The 26,065-nt window shown below is 40.0% G+C and overlaps 1 protein-coding gene and 1 pseudogene across 1 annotated transcript in view; one reads left to right on the forward strand and one right to left on the reverse strand.

Annotated features, from left to right (window-relative positions):
* CHST9 (carbohydrate sulfotransferase 9) overlaps positions 1 to 26,065 on the reverse strand; it is a 291,401-nt gene that overhangs the window by 243,048 nt on the left and 22,288 nt on the right. Inside the window, exon 2 of the mRNA XM_006068136.4 lies at positions 395 to 605. Coding sequence (XP_006068198.1) covers positions 395 to 515 — 121 coding nt within the window. The 5' untranslated portion in view covers positions 516 to 605. The remainder of the gene's footprint in view (positions 1 to 394; positions 606 to 26,065) is intronic.
* Positions 22,782 to 25,853, forward strand: LOC102389918 (annotated as a pseudogene).

Genomic DNA, 26,065 nt, shown 5'->3' on the forward strand with positions numbered 1-26,065 from the left:
CAACCCTCGCTTTATAATAAAAGTATGAAAGAATTTCTACACCAACTGGAGTATTAATGTAAAAATTTTAAAGGAATTAAAAGAGAGAGTTTGCTGTATACTCAGCTCTTATTAGGCTTGTGCTCAATGCCAAAAGACACATCAAAGGTAGGATGAGTGAGTAGATGAATTCTCTACAAGCAGTCCTTGCTGAAAGGGCTGTCAAACCACTGGTCCAAGATAATAAAAATTCCAAGAATGGTCCCAAGGGACAGAAATATATAACCATGCTTTCTTTGGGGAGCTGGAGGTTTTGTGTTGCTGGAAATCTTGTGACTTTGTATATATTTATAAATACCACAACTTATTTATCTGAAAATGACCATTATAATTAAAAATAGGGGAAAAAAGTTACCTGGGTGTTGTTCTTCAATGCAGACTTGCAAGTACATGAAGAGGAGTAGCCCTGCTACGCCAAACAGCAGCACCGACAGGAAGACTTGTTTGGGGTTCATGACCAATTCAGAGGGTTGCATCTCTCCTTACTTCTGAAGAGCACATGGTTTGGTTTCCCCCAGAGCTTCAATCCTTCCTTTTTCTCTTAAGCACTCATTCCACAAAGTAACCTAGAATTTTAAAAAATCCACACTGTAGCTTGCTGATGACATTTCTTCCCAAATATGGTGTAAATATGCAGTATATAATAATTTCCCAGGTGGCTCAGTAGGAAAGAATCTGTCTGCAATGCAGGAGACCCAGGTTTAATTCCTGGGTTGGGAAGATCCCCTGGAGAAGGAAATGGCAACCCACTCCAGTATTCTTGCCTGGGAAATCGCATGGACAGAGGAGCCTGGTACAGTCCATGGGGTTGCAAAGAATCAGACATGACTGAGCGACAAAAACCTTCACTTTCATGCAGTATATAACTGAGAATTTCCATGAACTTTAATAACACTCAGAAGACAGGAAAGACTATAGTTGATGTCCCTGGAATGGCAATTTTCTATTTTGACCCTTATCTTATCTAAGTAACGTGCTGTGCTGTGCTTAGTCACTCAGTCGTGTCCGACTCTTTGTGACCCCATGATTGTAGCCCACCAGGCTCCTCTGTCCATGGGGATTCCCCAGGCAAGAATAATGGAGGGAGTTGTCATTTCCTCCTCCAGGGGATCTTCCCAACTCAGGAATCGGACCAGGGTCTCTTGGATTGCAGGTGGATTCTTTACCAGCTGAGCTACCAGGGAAGTCGCAAGTAACGTGCTATTTTAGTTAATAAGTAACAGTCTAACATTTAATTAGGGGAAGCATACCAGACTTCAGGTTATCTTAAAATGTTTGTGAGTGGAAAGAAGACTCTCAGAATAGATTTTTGAAAAAGGGATTTTGAAAAACATGTTCCTAGAATGAAGGGGGAAAGCACCACTTCATGTCTTAAAAATATATAGAATTCAAAAATGAAGGGTTCAATCATCATTTCTCTCTATTTTAAAAGTTAAGAGTCTCTGGACGTCCCTGGTGGCTCAGTGGCTAAGAATCCGCTTGTCAATTCTGGAGACCCGGGTTTGATCCCTGGTCTGGGAAGATTCCACATGACTCGGAGCAACGCAGCCTATGAGCCGCAGCTCCTGCAGCCCACCCACCCTAGAGTCCGTGCTTGGAGACATGAGAAGCCACCACAATAAGAAGCCAGTGCGCTGCAGAGAAGAGTCGCCTCCACTTGCTGCAACTAGAGAAAGCCAGCGCAAAGCAACAAAGACCTAGCTCAGCCACAACTAAACAAATAATGAAAGAAATGGCATTTCTTCCAATCCTTCTTTTAAAAACAAAAAAGTCAGAGTCTCTTATTTAAAGAGTACACTTAAAATCCCTCAAAAGGCATAAAAGGATAAATATGAAAAGTTCAGAGTTCCATGGTCTCTCCCTCAATTACACGGGAATAGAGAAGTTTACCTCAGATTACAGAAATCTACCTCAGTGATAAAAGGTTACTAAGGAAATATTGCAATGACATTATTTTAAGAACTATCACATTTAGTGGAACCCTAACTTTTTAGTTTTTCTTTTTTAAACTCCATCCACTTTTGAGAATGTGATGAAAATATAAATCCCCTCCTTGGAAAAATAAAGACATAAAGTCTTGCGTCAAATGTCAGTATGTTTACGGACCCTTACTGGAACTCAAGTTAAGAAGCCCTCAGTTCAGTTCAGTTCAGTCGCTCAGTCGTGTCCGACTCTTTGCGAGCCCATGAATCGCAGCACGCCAGGCCTCCGAGGCCTGTCCATCACCATCTCCCGGAGTTCATAAGAAGCCCTACTCCCTATGAACAGCCATCATACAAATATGCAGTAGCTTGTATGGTGAGCTCAGGTAATTAGCACCCCATCTAATGAGGCCAAGGTCATGGCACTGTGTCTAAGGCTGGTCAAAGACCTTGGCTCCGTTCCTTGGCCACGTACCACATCTCGTCTTTGGATGAGCTGAATTAATGGTTTCTTAGCATGAGGACATCACACACACTGCTGTGTCTAAAAATTCTCTCTCCTTTCTCTCCAAAGATGTCTCAAAAACTTCTGAAAGAATATTGATTTAGCCTTTTTAAGAGGCGTTTGGTGAGGTGCCAGGTAAAAGTTAAAATGTGCTGTGGCAGATTGCTAGCCTGCTGAAAGGATAATATTTAGCTATTCTTGGCAAAATCAATTTTCACCCAGATGTTGGGCTTCAAAGGTAACCTTTGAGGTCAGAATTAGACATGGATATGGCAGTAAGATCTCTTGATTAAAAAAAAGAAACAAAAGAAATCCACCAAATAGGTAAAAGTGTTTATGTAATACAACAAAAAGTCATATTATAAATACATTTCTTCCTTCATATTTTAATGATATGCAGACGGGGCCAGAGTAAGAGCAGTGATTGTCAGAGGAGCTTTCTCGAATCCACTTCTCTAGTCCCTTGAGGAAGGGGCAATGGTTAACGTTTTCACATGTACTTTTGAGGATTTCAAGCACTTTCTTGATTTTGGTCCTGGGGGAAGTTTTTAAATAAGTAGAATAACTCAGAGCATGATCATACTGCATATTTGGTGGGTGATATTCTGCTCTTATTGGCTTCCCAGGTGGCACTAGTGGTAAAGAATCCACCTGCCACAGCAGAAGACCTAAGAGACGCGGGTTCCATCCCTGGGTCAAGAAGATCCCCTGGAGGAAGGCATGGCAACCCACTCCAGTATTCTTGCCTGGAGAATCCCAAGGACAGAGGAGTCCGGTCGGCTACAGTCCATAGGTTCATAAAGACTCAGACAAAATTGAAGTGCCTGAACACTGGCATTTACTCTGCTCTTATATTGATTCAAAACTGAAATATTACGGACTTTCCAAACATATGCAACAAATAGCAATTCTGGAGAGAGATCTGCAATTTGAGGTGCTCTAAGATCGAATCCCTCAAGGAAAACTCCAGGCCACATTATGCACTTGTCCAAATTTCAGCCTGGAAACCTGGAACATAGAGCTTGCAGTCTGTAATATGCACTTGTCCATATGTTGGCCCGGAAACTTGGGGCACAGGGCCAGTGTTCTCTTTTCTCGATGCTGCAGCTAAACAATGAACAGACATCATTCCCGAGTCCACAAGAAGATTCGGATAGGAGGAAACCAGTTAGACCAAATCTACTACTAGCAAAGAAATAGTTGTTTACGAGGAAAAGAAGAGACTTTTACAATCTGTCTACATAATTAAAACTTATCTCGGAAGAAAGAGGATAGAAGAGAACTCATAAATCAGAACAGAGCCAAAGACCTGTGGGAAATGGTGGGTGTGAAAACCAAAAGAAGTATTCCTTGGGGGTTCACAGAGGAAAATTATTACCTACGATGCTGGAAAAAAAGATTAAGGATCTGCCCTTCCTTTCTTCAGGAAATGTTGCTATATTCTGACATACCCTCCTGGGTAAGAAGTCGGGAGAAAACCCATAATTGTTATGATGGCAGATGTGAGAGGAACTGAGTGATTAAAGCCACAAGGCAGAAAAGCAATCTGGTGGAAAACGGAGAGATACGTTTGATTTTCTCCCATCTCAGTCCATTAACCCAACACTGGCGTTAGGAAATGGCTCTCATTAAACAAAGGTGAGGCACGAGGAACAGCATATTGCTTTAAGCAAACCTGAAGGTCAGTTGTGATGGGAAAACACACACCTATTTGGACACCATGTATCTACCTCCATGCCTGTGGAAAAAGTGCAGACTACTGGAGATTGAAATTACTTAGAATAATTCTATTTTATGTACCAGCATTATTCAGCATTTCCACGGTCAAAGGCTCCCTGTATTTTGTTCAATCCTTCCTTTCCTCGCTTATAAGCATAGTACCTTGAGACTAACAGGTACCCAACAATGGGCTGCACTGAATTGAATTTGGAGCTCCAATAACAAGACACAGATAGCTTTCTAGTTGTACTTGTAAATCCTTAGTTCTAAACTTCAAATGGAGAAACAGACTATTAAAATACTGAAAGGGTCTCTGTGACTTGGTTAAAAAAAGTGCATATTTATTTTTATTTGCATATCCTGTGGATTTATCCCTAGTAATTAGTAGTGTTAGCCACTCAGTCGTGTCCAACTCTTGGCAACCCCTCGCACTATAGCCTGCCAGGCTCCTCTGTCCATGAAATTCTCCAGGCAAGAATACTGGAGTGGGATGCCATTTCCTACTCCAAGGGATCTTCCCAACCCAGGGATCAAACTCGGGTCTCCCGCATTGTAGGCAGATTCTTTACTATCTGAGCTACCAGGGAATCCCTAATAATTGCAAAGATTTAAACATAATTATTTCACTCCAGTATTTCTTTTCCAGCACTTTAGAAATTATTCTTTCCAATAACCAGGACTATCAACAGATGCATTTTGGGATTACAGTGTAGCAATTACTAGATGGAGGCAATTAATTTAAAAGGAAAATTGAGTTATTCAGTTTGGCAGTAGCCTATAGTATTAAGGAAGGAAGTTTGTAAGGTCAATTTAGACCTCGTTAGAAGAATCCAGAGTCAGGGGACCACCTGTCTCTACTCTCAGCCTCCACAGGACCTCATAGCATTGCTTCTTCCTCTCTCATAGCAGATTCCCTGTTCTCCATCTCTTTTCCACCCTGTAAGAAAACACAGACCATCTGGGACAAACTCCCGTAATTTACTACCCCACCAGCACAAAGTTCCACTATTTGTTTGCCTCTATCTCTGATGAACAAGTCCTCACTCCCGCCTCCATCTCTTCTGGGCTGCTGTGAAGTGCAGCTCCATTACTTAGAAGCCTAGGTCTCAGTTCGAACTTCCTTATCCAATGACTTCCCCCTCTGTAACCCCTCCAGCCATCGCTCCATTGCTGTCACTCCCAGCAAGCTTGAAGACAGAAAACTCTGTCCTGACTGCCTCGGGTGCCTGCTTTACAGGCTTCCTCCACCCGCAACTACCCAGGAGGCTGGAGAAGGTGCCATGTAGCTCAGAAGTTGTGGAGGGATAGAAAAGTTCTAATACCAGGGGTGTCAGTTTTGCTTTGTCTTTTTGCTATTCCAGTTTCCTCTTCTATGTATTTCCTGTTTATATTTCCTTCCCATTGTTCTTTTTTTTTTTCTTATTGGATGGGAATTCTTCATCAGCTATGAGTATTACAAAAATCTTCCTGTCTGCAACTTCTTCTTTCCTTCCTCCCTTCTGTTGCTGGTGGTGTGATTGTTTTATCATGCAGAAGTGTAAAATCAATTTTTTTTTCATTTTCCTTGCTGATTTATCAGCTAGGGTCTTGAAAGAACACACGTGATGTACTCGAAATCAAGACACTGGGGAACAGCTTACAAGGATGTGTTCAGGGTTTTAGGGAAACCAACAAGAGGAAGAGCAGTCTTCAAGGTCAAGGAGCAGCAACCACTCCAGGAAGTGAAAACAGGAAGTAAAGCCATTATTCCTGGAGCCTGGAGAGGGGCCGGGAGGGGAGCTGATGGGAGCTGTAGCCTGTTGGACAAGGACACGGACAACACGATGTTGCCAAGTGTTAAGGGAACCAGAAGAAAAACTACCCCATCTGCAATTTCCTCCTGTCCTGAGACTTCATGTCAGTGACTCATCTGGCAAACCTGACTGATGGCCTGAGGACCAGACAGCCTTTTCTGGAGTACAGTACCCTGAACTTCCTAAACCTCAGCACAGGGAGGGGGATGGCAGAAATGGACAGCATCCAGCTCAGTTTGTGATTTTTACAAATTTTCTAAGATAATATTCCTTCCCTTCAAATAACATGATTATTCTTTCATATATCCTTTCAGGGATTTTAAAGGTTTTACTCTTCGTAATTGGAACCTTAATCCAATTGGAATGTACTTTTGTGTGTGCTATAAGCTATTCATTTTACATGGACAACTGTCCAACTCTACTTCGAACCCGCATCTCTTGCATCTCCTGCACTGGCAGGCAGATTCTTACCACTAGAGCCATGTGGGAAGCCCTATTTACTGAGTAGTTTATTATTATTTTAAAACTTATTTATCTATTTTGGCTGTGCAGCACAGGATCTTAGTTCTCTGACCAGGGTTTGAATCTGGACCCTTAGAGTGAAAGCACAGGATCTTAATCACTAGACCACCAGGAAATTTCCAGTAGTTTGTTATTTTACTATTGATTTTTAATGCTGATTTTGTATATTTCAAGTTCCTATCCAGTAGTCGTGTACTGATGTGATAGCTGGACCATAAAGAAAGCTGAGCACTGAAGAATTGATGCTTTTGAACTGTGGTGTTGGAGAAGACTTTTAAGAGTCCCTTGGACAGAAAAGAGATCAAACCAGTCAAACCTAAAGGAAATCAACTCTGAATATTTATTGGAAGGACTGATGCTGAAGCTGAAACTCTAATACTTTGGCTACCTGAATGGGCAGAACTGACTCATTGGAAAAGACCCTGATGCTGGGAAAGATTGAAGGCAAAAGAACAAGGGGACAGCAGAGGATAAGATGATTAGATTCATATCCACCAATTCAATGCACATGCATCTGAGGAAATTCCAGGAGAAGTGGAAGACAGAAAAGCCTGGTATGCTAGAGTCCATGGGGTCGCAAGGAGTCATACACGACTTAGTGACTGAACAACAAAGTATGTTTGGGCAAACATATGGGCCTATATTTGAGGAATGGAAAATCAATCTGATTACTGATTTGATTTTGTCAATGGTTATTTATTTATTCATTTCACTTTTCTTTAGTTACCTTTAGAAAAGTACATTGCCTAGACAACTATCATTTCCTTTTAATGTCCAAATGTATAAGCACAGAGTTGTTCATACTATTTTCTTATGACTTTAAAGGTGTCTTTCATAGCTGTAAATATAACCCCTTTTTCATTCTCAGTACAGGATTTGTGCTTTCTTTTACTTTCTTTGGACATTCTCGTTAGAGAATTGTCTGTTTTATTTAAGAGTATATTGCAATGCCTCTCTGTTGTTTTTTGTCTTCTAGTTATTGATTTCTTCTCTTATCTTCATTTCTTTCTTCATTCTGCTTTTTTTCTTTAGGGATATCTGGTTTATTTTTCCCCCCAAAGTTTTTGAATTGAAAACTAATTTATGTATGTCAGATCTTTTTCATAAAACACTTTATATAAGCTTACTAATTTCCTCCAAAACAACTTCTGTTGCATATCACATGTTTTCACATGTAGTATTTTTAGTCATCCACTTTTAAATATATTGTAATTTATCATAAACTGTTGTCTTTTGTTTATTTTTATTTTTTATTTATTTTTATTTTTTTGATAGGCAAGAAGTAGATTTATTAATATAGGATGCTTATAAGAAATGCAAGCGGGCAGGCAAAGAAGCTCTGCCCCGAGGACTGAGTGAGCTACAATTTTATAATGAAAAAAGGGGGGGGAGGGGAAAAGACCATCTTCTTCAAGTAGACATAGATGCAGATGTAAGGCATACATTGTGAGCTCCTCCTTCATTAGCTCCTCCTTCTTAATAGGTAGAGAAGTGTCTGATCCTATGAGGTCAAACTAGGATTATCAAATTACTAGAAGGGTGGTGACATTTTTCTTCCATCTAATGGCCTGGGGCATATCTCGTGGTTTTGTTTATGGTTTTATAGTTCAGTTCAGTTGCTCAATCATGCTGACTCTTTACAACCCCATGGACTGCAGCACGCCAGGCCTCCCTGTCCATCACTAACTCCCAGAGTTCACTCAAACTCATGTCCAATGAGTTGGTGATGCCATCCAACCATCTCATCCTCCATCGTCCCCGTCTCCTCCTGCCTTGGATCTTTCCTAGCCTCAGGGTCTTTTCACATGAGTCACTTCTTCACATCAGGTGGCCAAAGTTTTGGAGTTTCAGCTTCAGCATCAGTCCTTCCAATGAATATTCAGGACTGATTTCCTTTAGGATGAACTGGTTGGATCTCCTTGCTGTCCAGGGGACTCTCAGGAGTCTTCTCCAACACCACAGTTCAAAAGCATCAATTCTTCAGTACTCAGCTTTCTTTATAGTTAAACTCTCACATCCATACATGACTACTGGAAAAACCATACCTTTGACTAGCTGGACCTTTGTCCGCAAAGTAATGTCTCTGGTCTTTAATATGCTGTCTAGGTTGGTCATAACTTTTCTTCCAAGGAGCAAGCCTCTTTTAATTTCATGGCTGCAGTCACCATCTGCACTGATTTTGGAGCCCCCCAAAATAAAGTCTGTCACTGTTTGTTTATTTTTAAATGGATTTTCTCCTTCTTCTTTAGTTTCCTAAGGTTATTAAGTCCTCTCTATTCTGCTTTCTTTGAATCTAAAGATTTCCCTTTCTGTAAGTAGTAATTTAAATTTTTTCACAAAAATACCTTCCTAACAATAAATTCTTCTAATAAAGTTTACAGTGCTCACAGAACTTTAGCATGTTTTAAATATGTGTTGAACAATGTCTCCTCACCTTGGTCATACTTGAGCTTTTCTATTTAATTTCAATCATTTAAAATATATTTATTATTAATTATTAAATAATTAATTAAATTTACTGGTATGTTATAAATTTCTGTGTTCAGTTGTTAGTCAGCTGAGATCAGACTGCCCACCCACCAACTGTAAAGATAATACATTTGTACTATTTAAGCCACTAAATTTGCTATGATTTTTTATAGCAGCAAAGAAAACTAATATAGTACATTACCATTACAAAGTAATTTTAAAGGAAAACAGTTTGTGAAATTGCTATGAATGGGTAGCACAATACTGATTTTTTCAAATAGGTTTCACATGGTTTCTCAGACCTGTGTTTCATGGTCTATTTCTGTAATAGCTCCATTGTTCAATGTGTTTTGTCATAAGGAACACAGAAGCATATTCCTTCACTAGACACTAATTTGTAGGTGCTTCCTTATGCATTTTGTTGCTTTGATTTCCTGTGTAATTTATTTAACAGGTACCTTCTACTTTTAGCTATTGCAATTAAATTTTAATTACAATTAAGGTCTATAACAAGACAAGCTTTTGCACTTCTATTCTTTGTTTTAGAAGAAAAAGTTTTAAACTCATATTTTACATTCTCGTGTTCAGTGTAAGGTTCTTAGCTTTATTTTGGTTTTTGGTTTTGCAACAATAGTCTATTTCTAAAGACTGCATAAGACTAAAACCAAAGGCCCTTGTTTGTATTAAACAGGGGAAAAATAAAAATACCCATACAGATTATTGTTGAATGGACTGTATCTCAGTTCTCATTTTTACTTGTTCCCCCACTCCAAAGAGGTCCAAGCATTAAATATGAAAAATACAAAAATAGAGTTATATTAGTTATATTTTACATTTGTTTAAGTACAGTCGCAAGAACTTATAGCATGTATTTATATGTCAGTCAGGAATCACCAGAATCACATTCTGGAAACCAAAGGTAAACACAGCAGGAAATTCTGTTTCCTTAAAGGGTCCCATAAAGATGGAGGGAGTCCTTGAAAAGTTTTTGAGTCCTGGGAGAACAGAATGGCAATTTGAGTGGTCATTTCTAAGATGACTTGAAGGAGTTATTAGAGAGGGATTATGTCAGATGAGATAAGTGATAACTACAGATTGAATAAGGGAGTGGTCAGCAAGTCCAGTGAAATGATTAAATTTTAGTTACCATAGTAGTTAACAAGGTAAGCTAACAAGTGTTAAATAAAAGATGGCTTCCACAACCTCAGAATCTGTCAATAGATAAATGGATAAAGAAGATGTGATGTGTGTGTGGATATATATACAAACATACAATGGGATAAGGGGGCTTCCCTTGATAGCTCAGATAGTAAAGAATCTGCCTGCAATGCAGGAGACCCCGGTTCCTGGGTCGGGAAGATCCTCTGGGGAAGGGTTAGTCTACTCACTCCAGTGTTCTTGGGCTTCCCTTGTGGCTCAGCTGGTAAAGAATCTGCCTGCAATGCGGGAGACCTGGGTTCGATCCCTGGGTTGGGAAGATCCCCTGGAGAAGCAAAAGGCTACTCACTCCAGTATTCTGGCCTGGAGAATTCCATGGATCATATAGTCCATGGGGTCGCAAAGAGTGGAACACAACTGAGCAATTTTCACTTAATGGGATAGGAAATATAAAAAAGAATTGAATATTTTTGCAGCAACATGGATGAATTTGGAGTGTATTATGTGAAGTGATACATGGAAAAAAAGACAAATACTGTATATTATTTATATGTGAAATCTAAAAAATATAGCACACTAGTAAATGTAACAAGAAGCTGACCCACAGATAGAGAGAGCAAACTAGTGGTTATGGTGGCAAAGGAGGAGAGGCAGTACAGGAGTGGGGAGTGAGAGGCACAAAATATTGGGTGTATGATATTGTACAACATGGGGAATGTATCCAATATTTTGCAATTAGCTTTAAAATTGTATAAAAAAATAAAACAAATTTAAAAAAAAGATGGCAGGCCCTCCACAATTGGAATCAACTGTGGTGTAACCAATAGAAATGGATCACAGAACCCTTGGAGGCACTAGGGGAGAACCCTTCATTGCTTCTTCTGACTTCCAGTGGCTCCAATCTCTGCTTCCAACCTCACATAGCTCTCTCCTTTGTTTTATTTGGCTATTTGTCATTGGGTGTGTTGCCAACCCCAAGATAATTCAGGATGAGCTTAACTTGAGATCCTTAACTTAATTATATCAGCAACCCCCCCTTTTCCAGATATGGTTACAGGTTCTGGGCGTTAGAATGTGTCTATATCTTTTTTTAGGGTCACCATCCAACTCACCAAGCCAGGCTTTGCCAGGCCACAGTGACTGTTTTGGAGGCAATTTAATCAGAACCAAACTCAGTGCTTTGGATGGATGGTCATGAGATGCAATGTTTTCTTTTGCAGTGAATGCGAATGAGAAAGCAGATAGTTCCTGCTGTTGTTGGAAGCCTTCTGGCAGCCCTGATGGAAGCCAGCCTATAAGACAAGGCAGCAGAGAGGAAGGCAAAGCTGAGAAACCTGCAGAGAAACAGAGGAACAGCTCCGACTGGACCCTGGAGGGACACACTCTGCCTCCGAATTTATAAATTAGAAGAGCCAATAAAGTTCCTTTATTTTACAGCGTATTACAAAGCAATTCTAAGACCAGTGAGAGAACTGAGGAATAAGCTATATGTTGGGTGTAGCAATTTCAGCAAGATAATAGGAAATAAATGAAAATAATAGTGCTAGCATTTATTGAACAGTTAGACATTCCAGGCTCTATTCTGAGCATTTTATATTGATTATTTAATTTAATTCTCACAATAACTCTATTATCTCCCCAGTCAGGAAATGTGCAGGACTGGCTCATGTAACCACACGGCGTGCTGCAGAGTTCAGTGGGAGGTGAGGCGAGAGGCAGAAGTGGAGACAGACCACAGAGGCTCTCGGCGTCAGCCTAGGGGGACGACATTTGCTCTGTGGACATCAGGGGACAGAGGGCAGGTGTGAAGAAAGTGGAAGGATCAGGTTTGCATTGTGGGAGGATCACTGGGAAGCAGGCAGTGAGGAGACAGGATGGAAGGTTAGGAAGACCACGACTTTCAGGTGGAGGACAGTTGCTGATCGGGAATCCCCAGGGCAGGGATTGGACTAGATTTTATTCCAATCCTAAAATCTTTCTGTCCTCCAGTTCATACACGTCCTCTAGTCTTTCAATACTGGAGGCAGTTTATCACAGTAGCTAAGTAAGAAGATTCTGAAGCCTGATTGCCGGGTTCAAATCTCAGCTTGATGACTTACTGGTTCAGTCCCTCAGCTTATTATGTAAGTGATAAGCCGAAATGCCTATATGCCTCAGTTTCCTCACTCCTAAACTGGGAGAATAAAAGTATTTATCATGTGAGGTTAATGATCTGAAATGCTGATACATAAGAGATATTTAGCTGGAGAAGGAAATGGTAACCCACTCCAGTCTTCTTGCCTGGAAAATTCCACAGACAGAAGAGCCTGGCGGACTACAATCCATTGGGTCGCAAGGAGCCAGATATGACTGAGTACAGAGGCATGCAAGAGATATTTAGAAGAATACCTGCCCCACAGAGGTTGTCTACAATATTAAAATGTTAATATCTTTATATTCCAGATATCTGGCACAGGGGCAGCTACACTGTAGTTTATCAATAAATATTTTTTTAAAAGATAGGGTATTTTTACTTCAAAGGCAGTCTGTTTTTCCTGTTAGAAAGGTTTATTCTTGCAATTCAGGAAAATTCAAACCAATCAATAAACATCCATTAGGCTAGGATGGACTCAGGCTGGATGTCAGACACTGTAAGCAAGGCCAAACAGAGTGAGATTTAACCTCTGCTCCTCATCATGGAACATTTGAACCTAAGCTCTTCACAACTGGTACAAGTTGGTTTTAGTAGACCCTTCTAGAACAACTCATAACAAATCTGTTCTCTCTTTTATGTGACAGACTTTCCAATTATTGAAAACAATTATCCTGTCTACGCTTAATTGTTTTTACTCTAAGATAAACAATAAATATGCACAATTCCTTCAGCCATTCCTTATGGGACATGGTTTAGGAGTAGTCAATCAATTTAATCATCCTCCTCCAGACACATTCGTGTTTGTTAATGCTTTTCTTTAAATGCAGGGCTCAAAAGTATATATAATAATCTGAGCGTGATTGAATGGATGGGTGATGTTACGAGAATCAGCACCATAAAAATAATGGCTACATTTGAGAACATTCACAGATACAATGGGAGAATAAAACAGGTTACAGGTTAGAGTCTTAGAGATTCCCTTCAGTTCAAACAGCAGGATAATGGAAAGACCTTCTTTAAAAAAATTTGAAGGAAAGAATTATGAAGTAGGAAACATGTCATAAAGAACATGCAGTTAAGAAACTAAGACAGGACATTATTACATGGCAGACTGTAAACAAAACATTTGTTTAATAAATAAATGGAGAGCAAGGATTTAAGAAATGTAGGCAAGAAAATTATCTATGAAACATGTCGCCACCCCCCCCCCCCCAAAGTGGAAACAGCAATCAGAAAAGATGACTACACCAATGTGAAATTATTGAGAGAAGATAAATAGGATTTGGGGGAGAGGAACTGGAAGAGGAAAAACTTTTTTTATTCCAACCATGAGTTTGAAGTGCTGGAAGAGAAAAAGGATATGTGCTTTATTGCAGTGCACAGTAGAAAGAAATAGTTCTTACATATACAAATGTTATTCATATACCCATGAATCTTAAATAATAATGAGGTACTTTGGGTGTTACGCATTTGTTTTCTGTTTCAACAATAGCAGGACCTGAGTTTTCACAAAAGTCATGTCTGATTCTTTGCTACCCTGTGAACTGTAGCCTGCCAGGCTCCTCTATCCATGGGACTGTCCAGGCACGAATCCTGGAGAGGGTTGCCATTCCTTCCTCCAGGGGATCTTCCCAACCCAGCGATCGAACCTGCGTCTCTTATGTCTCCTGCATTGGCAGGCAGGTTCTTTACCACTACCGCCACCTGGGAAGGTGGACTTAACTTCTCAATGATAGCAGGACCTGAGTTTTTCATATAAACTAAAGGAAGAAGTTGCTTTTCAGGGAGATAGACCAATATATAAAGGCATTACAAAATCTAGTGAGTTTGGTGGGGCACTATAGCTGAAAAAAGTGACATGATTCGAAAATAGGATAATGTAGACATGGGTGACTAAGAAAGAGAGCCAGAGAATTTTAAAAGCTTCATAGCAATATATTTACTTCCAAATGTCCTCAAAAGACAAATGAAACCCAGCATGTAATTAACTATCATGTAGATATAATATTGACATTGTAGATAAATAACTAAAATCATAGAAAAACAATTCATGATACCTTTGTAAGTGAAAAGGGCAGCTTATAAAACTGCTGGAACATACAGTCTGCTAAATATTGCAGTTTCACCCCTCTCGTCAAACTGTAGGACTGCATTCTGCCTTCCTTATGATTGGTGGCTCAGACGGTAAAGTGTCTGTCTACAACGTGAGAGACCTGGATTCGATCCCTGGGTTGGGAAGATTCCCTGGAGAAGGAAATGGCAACCCACTCCAGTACCCTTGCCTTGAAAATCCCATGGATGGAGGAGCTTGGTGCAGGCTGCTATCCATGGGGCCGCACAGAGTCGGGCACGACTGAGCAACTTCACTTCACTTGTCACTAGTGCAAAAAAAAACCAACAACAGACAAACAAGAACAACCCTAGAGCGCTGAAGAGGGAACAGGTGGGGAACTGCCCTCAGTCCAGTGGTTTGGGCACTGCGTGCTCACTGCCAAGGGCCTGGATTCAATCTCTGGTTGGGGAAGAAAGATCCCACAAGCCCCGGGGAACAGCTCAACAAAAGGCAATGGGCAACAGAATGTTAGGAAGTCATTTTGATCTTTCCACTTCTTCTGAGTAAGCAGGATTCCCATTATAATGCTGGCAACAATATAAAACAGAATTGATCAAATTGGTATTGAAATATTACTTTTTACAGTAGCAATCTCTGTACTTAATTATGTCCAACACTGAAGACTACTTCTAGTATGACAAAATCCTGCAACAGAAACTTAGACAAATAGTTTGGCATTGCTTTATAGTCTACAAACTGTCTTGATATATTTTCAAATTAGTAATTTTATGATGAGACCATAAAACATAGATTGTCTTATTATTACTATTGTTATTTGCTGTTACCTGGATGAAATCTTTTCTCTGTTGTCACCTATATATTACATTATTTCTAAATTCCCTTCTCTGCTCATCCCAGTAATAATAATGCCCTTGTAAGAGTATAATAATTATAGAGCATCCTGCTTCCTTGCACTGGATATGTTGGGTAGTTATTTTTATTAATAATTAGCCAGACAGTCAATAACTATTTGGAAGATTGACTTTTCCCCTTCACTATACACTATCTAGACATTTGGTATGCTGCCATTCTATAATGTCTCTTATAGAAAGGATAATATTGCTTTCCATAAAATAGCAAAATTCTAAGGCTAACATAATCCTCTATAAAACACTAGAAATATGTGTATATTCTAAAATGAATACAATTTGTTTCTTATGGATCGCAAAGTTTGTGAGCCAGGCACATAAGGCTGGCTTCAAGCAATCTCATGCAAATATTTATTAAGTTTTACTATGTGCGCCCTCTCTTTGCTCTTGTTTCACATTTCAGCCCATCTGTGCTTTGCCTGCAACCATTTACCAGAGAAACAACATGAAACAGCAAAGGTGCTCATCTACAAATCTTGGTTTAAAAATGAGAAATAAATTAAACTTGCAAAAATATCTACTGACAAAAATCATAGCATAAGCTCTTAAGGCATCTCCAAAGACTCACCACAAAACAGTGCTCATATGAAAATATCAAAGTGACTGCCGTAAGGTAGTCATTGAAATATGTATGGTTAAACTGAGAAGCCTGAAATGATGGCAACAAAGCAAAGTAGGAATAATATATAACTCCAAAGGTTAGAATCCCATAAAAAAGGCAGGAAATATAACAAAATATGTTAAAAAAAAAAGTTGTGAGATTGAAGGGCATTACAGAATTATGAATAATTAGTGATGCTTTTGGGCTTCCCAGGTGGTGCTAGTGGTAAAGAACCCACCTGTCAATGTAGGAGACACAAGGGACACAGGTTCAATCCCTGGGTCAGAAAGATCTCCTGGAGGAGGACATGGCAACTCATTCCAGTATTCTTGCCTCAAGAATCCCATGGACAGAGGAGCCTGGATGGCTACAGTCCATGGTTTGCAAAGTGTGGGACATGACTGAAGTGACTTGGCATGCGTGCATGCAGTGATGCTTTTAATGCTATTATTGTACTGGTTAATTTAAATTAATTTAGTTAACTAAGCAATGAAGAGGATGTCTAGTTAAATCTAGTAAAGGGACAGATTAAATGCATGTATTCCTTCCTCAAACTCCTGTAAAATGAAACTGAAAAAGGTAGAGGGGGGAAAAAAAAACTTGCAAAGACATAAGGGAAGAAATGATTACTCGAAAGAGAGAATAATAAAATTGTAGAAGATAAAATGCAGGCAGAAGAGCGATAACCAACTTAAAAGACCACAAATGCTGAAATCAAATTATTCCCACAGATACCAACAAGAGGCAAGATGCTGTGCGCTGCAAGCCCAGGAAAAGTGAACTAGGTTCCCCAGAAGAGGAAAGGCAATGGTTAACCAGACAAAAAGCAGGCCAAAGAACAGGAAAATATGAAACGAACAAAAAAAAAAAAATAGAAAAGAACTATAATTTACATCTTTAGAGAGATAAAAATTGGTTCCATCAAATGGCACAGGACCCTATATTTAATAAAGAAAGTAAAGGAAATCAGAGAGCAAACAAAAAAGCTCTTGCAAATGAAAAACATAACCAAACTGAAAACTCAACATACAGATTACAAGATACATTAAGATGACTTCTCAGAAGGACAAAAAGATGGAAAATTGAACATGAAAAAAAAGTCAGGAAATAGGATTAATCTAAGAGATTCAAAATCTTAATAACAGAAGAGATCCAGGCAGCAAGAACTGAGAAAAGGATCAATGGTGATAAAATTCAAGAAAACTTCAGGGACATGAGTTTCTAGATATAAAGGGATTACTGAGTATTTAACACAATGAATATGAAATAAACACACCAAGGGAAGCTGTATAGACAATTGAGAACACTAAGTATAAAGAAAAGATTCCACGGGTTACCAGAGAGAAACAAATGAGTGGATCACAACCAGATCACATCTAGAGGATCAAGAATTAGAGTAACATCAGACTTGTCAATAGCAACTATTAGAATAAGGCAATGGAGCAAGAATGCCTTCAAAATTCCCAAGGAAAATTATTTTCACTTAAAATTTTATTAAATGCTACCAAATTCTATCGAAGTCTCAATCAAAGGTGTGGTTAAAAGAAAACATTTTCAGGTAAGTTTTCAAAAAATTTACCTCCTAACAGGCTACAAGAGGACCCGACAAAGCAAGGGAATAAAACAAGAGGAAGAAATAAGATACAGGAAACAGGAGACCCAGAGAAGGAGAGGGATGATGTAAGAGAAATTTCTGGTCAGTAACGAAAAGATGAAAACTGTGTGCAGATTTTTTTGATGGTGAGCAGTTCAAACTGGAGCAGGACAGAGGCATGGCAGAAACTTTTTAAAAAGATAAAACTTGTAAACTAGCTAATCTGTCTGACCATCTTGACAGAATATTTAGATAGTGATGAAGAGTTTGCTTGAATCAGAGATAAACACTTAGAACATTAAGCAAACGATAGAGTAAGACACTATTAGGACTTCCCTGGTGGTCCAGTGACTAGGATTTAGTGCTCCCAATGCAGGGGGCTCAGGTTTAATCCCTGGTCAGGGAACTATTAATAAATCCCACATGCTGCAACTGGGAGTTCTCATGCCTCTAATAAGACCTGGCATAGCCAAATAAATTAAAAAAACAACAACAAAAAGATATTATTAACTTCAGGAAGTAAAAAAATACAGGAAAGGAAAATTAGATAAAACTGCGTAGTTAATACTGCAGATAATGAGACAGTCCTGACAACAAAAACACTGAGGATGTATCTAAACAAAACACTATCTCTATTGGGAGGACAGAAGGGTTTGAAGGACAAGTATGATTATATGTGGCAAGATGAGAAAGGAAAAGGACTAAACTCTCTTCTATCATGGTAGAAAGTCAATAGGTAAAGCCGAAAACTAAAACTTCAAGTTCCAAAATGTGGATATTGTTTTAGACAAGGAAATACCCCCCAAACATGAAAGTTCACCCAAATCATAACAGGTAGAGCCAGAATACAAAAACAAATGGGTTTTTCTGTCCTCAAATTACATGATTTCCACTAAACTTAAGTGAGAAAATAAAAGTGTTAGTTCCTCAGTCATCTCCTACTCTTTGTGACTCCATGGACTGCAGCCTACCAAGCTTCTCTGTCCATGGGATTTCCCAGACAAGAATACTGGAGCAGGTTGCCATTTCCTTCTCCAGGGGCTCTTCCTGACCCAGGGATCGAACCCATGACTTTTGCATAGCAGGCAGATTTTTTTTCCATTTGAGCCCAGGGAAACTTAAGTGTACCCTTCAAATAAAACTTACTGAGTGATGCCAAAATTATGAAACATTAAAATTTTCTCAAAACAAGCTGATTTACTTTTTTATTAGTTACCAAAAGTCAGAGCTGACTAAATAAACTGAAAACCTAAGTAAGATGTAAGGGGCTACTTGTCTTGAGAAAACATTCCATTTTTCAGCACTGGGAAATACTTTTACATTATTTATCCACATATCTTAGGAACTCACAAATGGGGACATCAACACAGAAATATTCTAACTGTTAATTGATCATTCAAGCAACCACAAAGAACTTTATTTCCTAGGGTTACAATTTATTCCTGCCATTGCAAAACACATCCTCTGAGTTCCAAACTTTGTCATGAAATGATCTGTTGACAATTCTGAAAGGTCTCATATCCCTGGCTTCTATTGTGATCTTTGATTGTTCAACCTTTAATGACCTCACCCACTTCCCTTTTTCTTTCTTTGGAGTTCTACTCTCTTTTCTCTTCTCCATCCCCCATGATATAATCAAGTTTCTGCAAAGATGAAAGCTTAATCCATGTTTCTAGTTCTAATAACTCACCTGTTCTCATCCCTTTTTCTAAATACTGACTGTACATTGTCCTATTTCTCACAGTTTCAAGACGCCCAAATTTCTTATACAATTGACCCCTGAACAACACAGGTTTGAACTGCATAGGTCCATTTGCACACAGAGTTTTTTAAAAAAAATAAATGTAGTATGTGTATTTTCATTCTATCAGATCAGATCAGTCGCTCAGTCGTGTCCGACTCTTTGCAACCCCATGAATCGCAGCACGCCAGGCCTCCCTGTCCATCACCAACTCCCGGAGTTCACTCAGACTCACATCCATGGAGTCAGTGATGCCATCCAGCCATCTCATTCTCTGTCGTCCCCTTCTCCTCCTGCCCCCAATCCCTCCCAGCATCGGGGTCTTTTCCAATGAATCAACTCTTTGCATGAGGTGGCCAAAGTACTGGAGTTTCAGCTTTAGCATCATTCCTTCCAAAGAAATCCCAGGGCTGATCTTCAGAATGGACTGGTTGGATCTCCTTGCAGTCCAAGGGACTCTCAAGAGTCTTCTCCAACACCACAGTTCAAAAGCATCAATCATTCTATAGATCTTAATTAATAAAGTTCAGGAGAATATTTGTGTTTGATTAAAGATCACAACATGTGGAATCAGAAAAAGTAGGATTTGAGTCCTGATTCTGCCCATATGGTTTCAGCTTCCTGCCCTTGGGTTAGTCATTTATCAATTCCTTTATTTTTGAGGCTGAGATAGCAGTGTGCAGATTTTTGACTGTGCAAGGGTTGGCACTCCTAACCCTCATGTTGTTGTTCAAGGGTCAAGCGTAATAACTAAAAAGGCCCTTTCTGATCTACCTCTTGACTACTCTTTTAATCGCTCATAACTCTGAAGCCCCTGGTGATTCAGACAGTAAAGAATGTGCCTGCAATACAGGAGGCCCAGGTTCTACCTTTGGGTATGGAAGAGCTCCTAGAGAAGGGAATGGCAACCCACTCCAGTATTCTTGCCTGGGAAATCCCATGGACAGAGGAGCCTGGTGGGCTATATCCGTGGGGCTGCAAAGAGTTGTACACGACTGAGCGACTGAACACTTTCACACCTCTACTCAAACTCTACTCTCAAGGTGCAGGCTAAACTATTTAAGTTTGTAAGAACTAACTGTATTCTCTTTTGTCCTTGGGCACATGAACATTCTCATCTTTCTCTTTCAGACCCTCACCAACCTCAAGCTGGTCTCTGTTCTTTAGGACTCAACTTTAAAGTGAAACTCATGGTACTCTCATGCCAAATACACTGCGTTAAACACAGTGAATGGGGTATAAATACGTGTTTCATAAATGAATATAAGGACTTCTGGATAAATAACTTACCTCCAGATAATTTCTTCAGTTCAATGGAAATAATGCTGCCTCAATCTTTCTTAAATACTGCTTATTCAATGTTTTCCTTTGCTTAAAATATACACACTAGTATATATAAAATAGATAACCAACAAGGACTTACTATTTGGCACAGGGAACTATGCTTAATATTGTGTAATAACCTATCTTGGAAAATCTACCTACTAGGCTCTACTTAAGTTGGTAAACATAATTTTGCAACCTCATTTTCTGTTGCTCCCCAATGTAAAGCCTTCTGTCTACTGACTCCTGAGTGCTCCACACTCATCTCTACATCCATCAGTTTGTTTTCACTCTTTATTCCATTTTTCACAGGACTTTTCCCATTTTGACTTTCTATCCTACAAAGCCAGCTTTTCCCATAACAACTTCTTTGAATCATTCTAGCCCATATTAATGGTAATAGCAACACTTTAGTCATTCATGAAATATATTTTAATGATTTGTTATTTGACAGGCACTGTGTAGATACTGGGACACAAAAGTTAGCCAAGAGAGTGCAAGAAAAACAAATTAAACATTGGATTAAGAAGTGTGACAAGTACTAAAAGCAAGAGTCAATGTACTGAATACAGGTTATAACAACCAGCAGATCTCCTTTACACATGTTGGTCAGAGAAGGCATCTTTGAAGGGGTGATGTTTAAGGAGATCTGAAGTACAAGAAGGACAACAGTTCAGTTCAGTCACTCAGTCCTGTCCAACTTTTTGTGACTCCATGGACTGCAGCACACCAGGCCTCCCTGTCCATCACCAACTCCAGGAGTTTACTCAAACTCATGTCCTTTGAGTTGGTGATGCATTCCAACCATCTCACCCTCTGTCACCCCCTCTCTTCCCACCTTCAATCTTTCCCAGCATCAGGGTCTTTTCAAATGAGTCAGTTCTTCACATCAGGTGGCCAAAGTATTAGAGTTTCAGCTTCAGCATCAGTCCTTCCAATGAATATTCAGGACAGATTTCCTTTAGGATGGACTGGTTGGATATCCTTGCAATCCAAAACATGGTCCACTGGAGAAGGGAATGGCAAACCACTTCAATATTCTTGCCTTGAGAACCCCATGAACAGTATGAAAAGGCAAAAAGATAGGACACTGAAAGATGAACTCCCCAGGTCGGTAGGTGCCCAATATGCTACTGGAGATCAGTGGAGAAATAACTCCAGAAAGAATGAAGGGAAGGAGCCAAAGCAAAAATAATACCCAGCTGTGGATGTGACTGGTGATAGAAGCAAGGTCCGATGCTATAAAGAGCAACATTGCATAGGAACCTGGAATGTTAGGTCCATGAATCAAGGCAAATTGGAAGTGGTCAAACAAGAGATGGCAAGAGTGAATGTCAACATTTTAGGAATCAGCTAACTAAAATGGACTAGAATGGGTGAATTTAATTCAGATGACCATCATATCTACTACTCTGGGCAAGAATCCCTCAGAAGAAATGGAGTAGCCATCAGAGTCAACAAAAGAGTCCTAAATGCAGTACTTGGATGCAATCTCAAAAATGACAGAATGATCTCTGTTCGTTTCCAAGGCAAAGCATTCAATATCACGGTAATCAAAGTCCATGCCCCGATCAGTAATGCTGAAGAAGCTGAAGCTGAACAGTTCTATGAAGACCTATGAGACCTTCTAGAACTAACACCCAAAAAGGATGTCCTTTTCATTATAGGGGACTAGAATGCAAAAGTAGAAAGTCAGGAAATATCTGCAGTAACAGGCAAATTTGGCTTTGGAGTACAGAATGTAGCAGGTCGTAGCACTGGTCACAGCAAACACCCTTTTCCAACAACAAGAAGGACATAGTCGTGTGCAAAGATGTGGTGGTAAATGGAGAGAATTCTCCATAGAGTGAATCACATGTGAAAATACTCTGAAACAGAAAAGGACTTAGCATATCCTAGGAACTAAAAGAAGACAGTATGGCGAGCTTGATGAATAAAAGGAAAGCAGTCTAAAATGAGCTTGGAAAGATAGGTAAGGTCACCCAGTTCATAAGGGCAACTCTAAAAAGCAACAGATAATGATAGACTATTTATAATCAGAGGAGAGAAAAGATTAGATCTATGTCTTAAGATCACGTTTGCTGCTATATGACTAATGAACTGAAAAATTAATCAGCCAGGAAGGGGGCTGTTGCAGTCTACAAATACGGATAATGATGACTTGGACTGGGATAACAGCAGTCGAGATAGAAAGAAATGGAAAAACTTCAAATTAACTTTTGAGGTGACACTTGTGATAGGGGAAATCTTGAAAGAAGAGCAAGAGCTCAGAGTCGATCATGTTGAATTTTAGTATTTATGATAAAACCAAGTCAAGGTACTAGATAGGAAATTAAATATGCAGGTCATGATTTCTGGGCAGATCAATTTCTAAGATGGGTCTGGTTCTGCATAATCCCCTTCTCTTGAGTGTGAATAAGACCGGCAATTTGATTTTAATTAATAGCATATGAAAAAGGTAACAGACATTGCAGAATTAATGTCCTTAATCAATTGTGTTTGAGTTAATTAAACAAGAGATTACTTCAGCCAAGAGAAAGAAGGAAATCCTGCCATTTTCTATAATGTAGATGAACTTGGAGGATATCATGCTAAGTGAAATAAGCCAGACAGAGAAAGTCAAATACTGGATGATCTCACTTATATGTGGAATCTAGAGAGAGAGAGAGAAGATGAGAATGAGAATAGAATGGTGGCTACCAAAGGCTAGGGAGCTGGGGAAATGAAGAGTTGCTGGTCACACTTGTAAGATGAATAGAGCATGGCGACTATAATTAATAATATTGTATTGTTTACTTGAAATTTACAAAGACAGCATGTCTTAGTAGTCTCATCACACACACACAAATTATATGAGATCACGGATATGTGAATTAATGTGATTGTGGTAACCATCTCACAACAGGTATATCAAATCATCTGTTGTACACAAAGAAAAAGATAACAAAAACAAAAGCATCCTATGTGGGCCTGACTTGATCAGGTGACCTCCTTAAAAGAGGGTTAAGAACTTCCGTAAAGTTAAGAGATAGATACTCCCCTACTCGCCCTGAAGAAGCAAAAAGCTAGCTGTGAATTTCCTTTGGAGAGGGATGGTCTCTAGGAGCTGAGGCCCTCAGACCAATTGCTGTAATGAACAGAATTCTGTCCATAAACTCAATGGGCCTGAAAGAACACCTCAGGCTTCAGAGGAAAAACGTGGCAGAGCCAACTGCCTGACTGCAGCCTTGTGGAATCTTAAGCAGAGGATTCGGTTAGGTTGTTCCTAACTTCACAACAAGGAAAGTTATCAGAGATACACAGAAATCTTACATAATAATAAAGGCGTCAGTTATCTAAGAAGACATAATTCTTAATGCGTATGTCTGATGGAATTACAAGGAAAAACAGATGAATCCATTTTATAGTTGGAGACCTTAATACTCCTCTATTAAAAAAGCAGGCAGGAAATTAGTAAAGACACAGTTGAACCCTGGGCTTCCCTTGTGTCTCAGCTGGTAAAGAATCTGCCTGCCATGCCAGAGACCTGGGTTCAACGCCTGGGTTGAGAAGATCCCCTGGAGAAAGAAAAGGCTATCCACTCCAGTATTCCGGCCGGGACAATTCCATGGACCGTATAGTCCATGGGGTTGCAAAGAGTTGGACACGACTGAGCAACTTTCACTCACTCACTCACTCAGTTGAACTCTATAATACCATCAGTCAACTGGATATAATAGATTTCTACACTATTTTACCTAACAGTGACAAAAATACAGTCTTCTCAAACTCACACAGAACATTCACCAAGATAGACCACATTCCAGGCCATAAAACAGGCATTAAAAAGTTTAAAAGACTAGAAATCATAAAATAAAATATCTGTTCTCAGATCAGAATAGAATTAAATCAGAAATTGATAACAGAAAGATACATGGAAAAGTCCTGAAATACTTGGAGATTAAATATCATACTTCTAAATAAAATATGCATTGACCAAGAAATCTCGAGTAATTTAAAAATATTTTGAATTAAAAGTGAAAACATAACACCAAAATTTATAAGATGAGGGGAATTTATAGCATTTAATACATATCCGGAGTGGCAGCCTCCGGGAGAAGCTGCGTGCCATCCCTGCAGGCCACGTACACCCACTCCTGGAACCTGGCCAGGTTTGTGTTCCTCTACAAGGGACTCTGCGCCCTGCAGTCCCATGTCCAGGGCGAGACCTATCAGGCACACTCATTCGTGCCTGCCTTCATCAGGGGCTTGCTGGTGTTTGGAAACAACAGTAACGTCAACAGCCAGATCAGCATGTACCTGCTATCCCGCGTCCTATTTGCCCTGTGCCGCCTGGGCGTGGAGAAGGGCTTCATCCCTGAACACAGGTTGGACCCGTTTCCATGGTTCACAGGGCTGGTGTGGGGGCTGGTGCTGTGGCTCTTCGAGTGCCACCGGCCAATCCTGCAGCCCTCGCTGCAGTCGTCCATGACCTACTTGTACGAGGACAGCAACGTGTGGCACGAACTCTCGGACTTCCTTATCTACAACAAGAGCCAACCCTCCAGGTAACAGGGCCCCCGGGTGCTCAGGAAGGCTCCTGCACCCCAGTCGGGTGACAGAGGTGTCCAGCCGCGGTTTGAGATTGGCTCCACCTGCTAACCATCCCAAGAGGCTCCTACCTCTTCAAGATCTGGGGTCTTAGACTCTAACTTTTGTTAGCCCAGGGCTCCATTTGGCGAAATGGAAGCACTGATTATCAGTTCTCATTAGGTACTCTTGAATAGTGAAACGAGCCACCGAATCAGGCTGAGGAGCCTTGGGCACGGTGATGGCTGCTGACTCTTGAGAGACCAGGGAAGGTCACACCCCACCCTGGGCCTCAGGGATCATCGAGCCCAGATGAGGGCACTGAAGTCTCTTTCTGGTGGGTATGTTCTCTGACCATTCTTCTGTAAAAGAGGGCTTCTGGCTGATGGGCAGTGGGTTGCAAAAATGCATTTTTAGACAATACTCAGTTCCTTGCCTTGGGTGTTCTATTGTAGAAGCTCCAGTGTTTCCACTGTCCAACAGAAACACAGTGTGAGACATATGTGACTGAGCTTTTTTTAGCAGCCACAGTTTTTAAAAAGTGGAGGGAATTCCTGGTGGTCCAGTGGTTAGGACTCCGCTGTCACTGCCAAGGGCATGGATTCTATCCCTGGTTGGGGAGCTAAGATCCCACATGCCATGAGGTATGGCCAAAAAAAAAAAAAAATGTGGGGAGAGAAAGAAGCAGAGGAGATTAACCTTAATTATATCTTTGAACCCAGTATTTCTCAAATGTTATCATTTTAATGTGTATTAAATATAAAAATTAATAAGATATTTTACATTCTATTTTTCTTATACTAAGTCATCAGAATCAGGTGTGTGTTTTACACTTTCAGCATTTTTCAATTTGGACCAGTCACATTTCAAGTGCTCAGCAGCCACATGTGGCTAGTGGCTGCTGTATTGGACAGCACAGATTAGAACGTTCTATCCTCACAGAAAATTCTAGTGGACAGTACAGATACAGAGCTGGAGGACCTGGGTTTGAGTC

This window comes from Bubalus bubalis, chromosome 22 (genome assembly GCF_019923935.1).
Source record: "Bubalus bubalis isolate 160015118507 breed Murrah chromosome 22, NDDB_SH_1, whole genome shotgun sequence".
Lineage (NCBI taxonomy): Eukaryota > Metazoa > Chordata > Mammalia > Artiodactyla > Bovidae > Bubalus > Bubalus bubalis.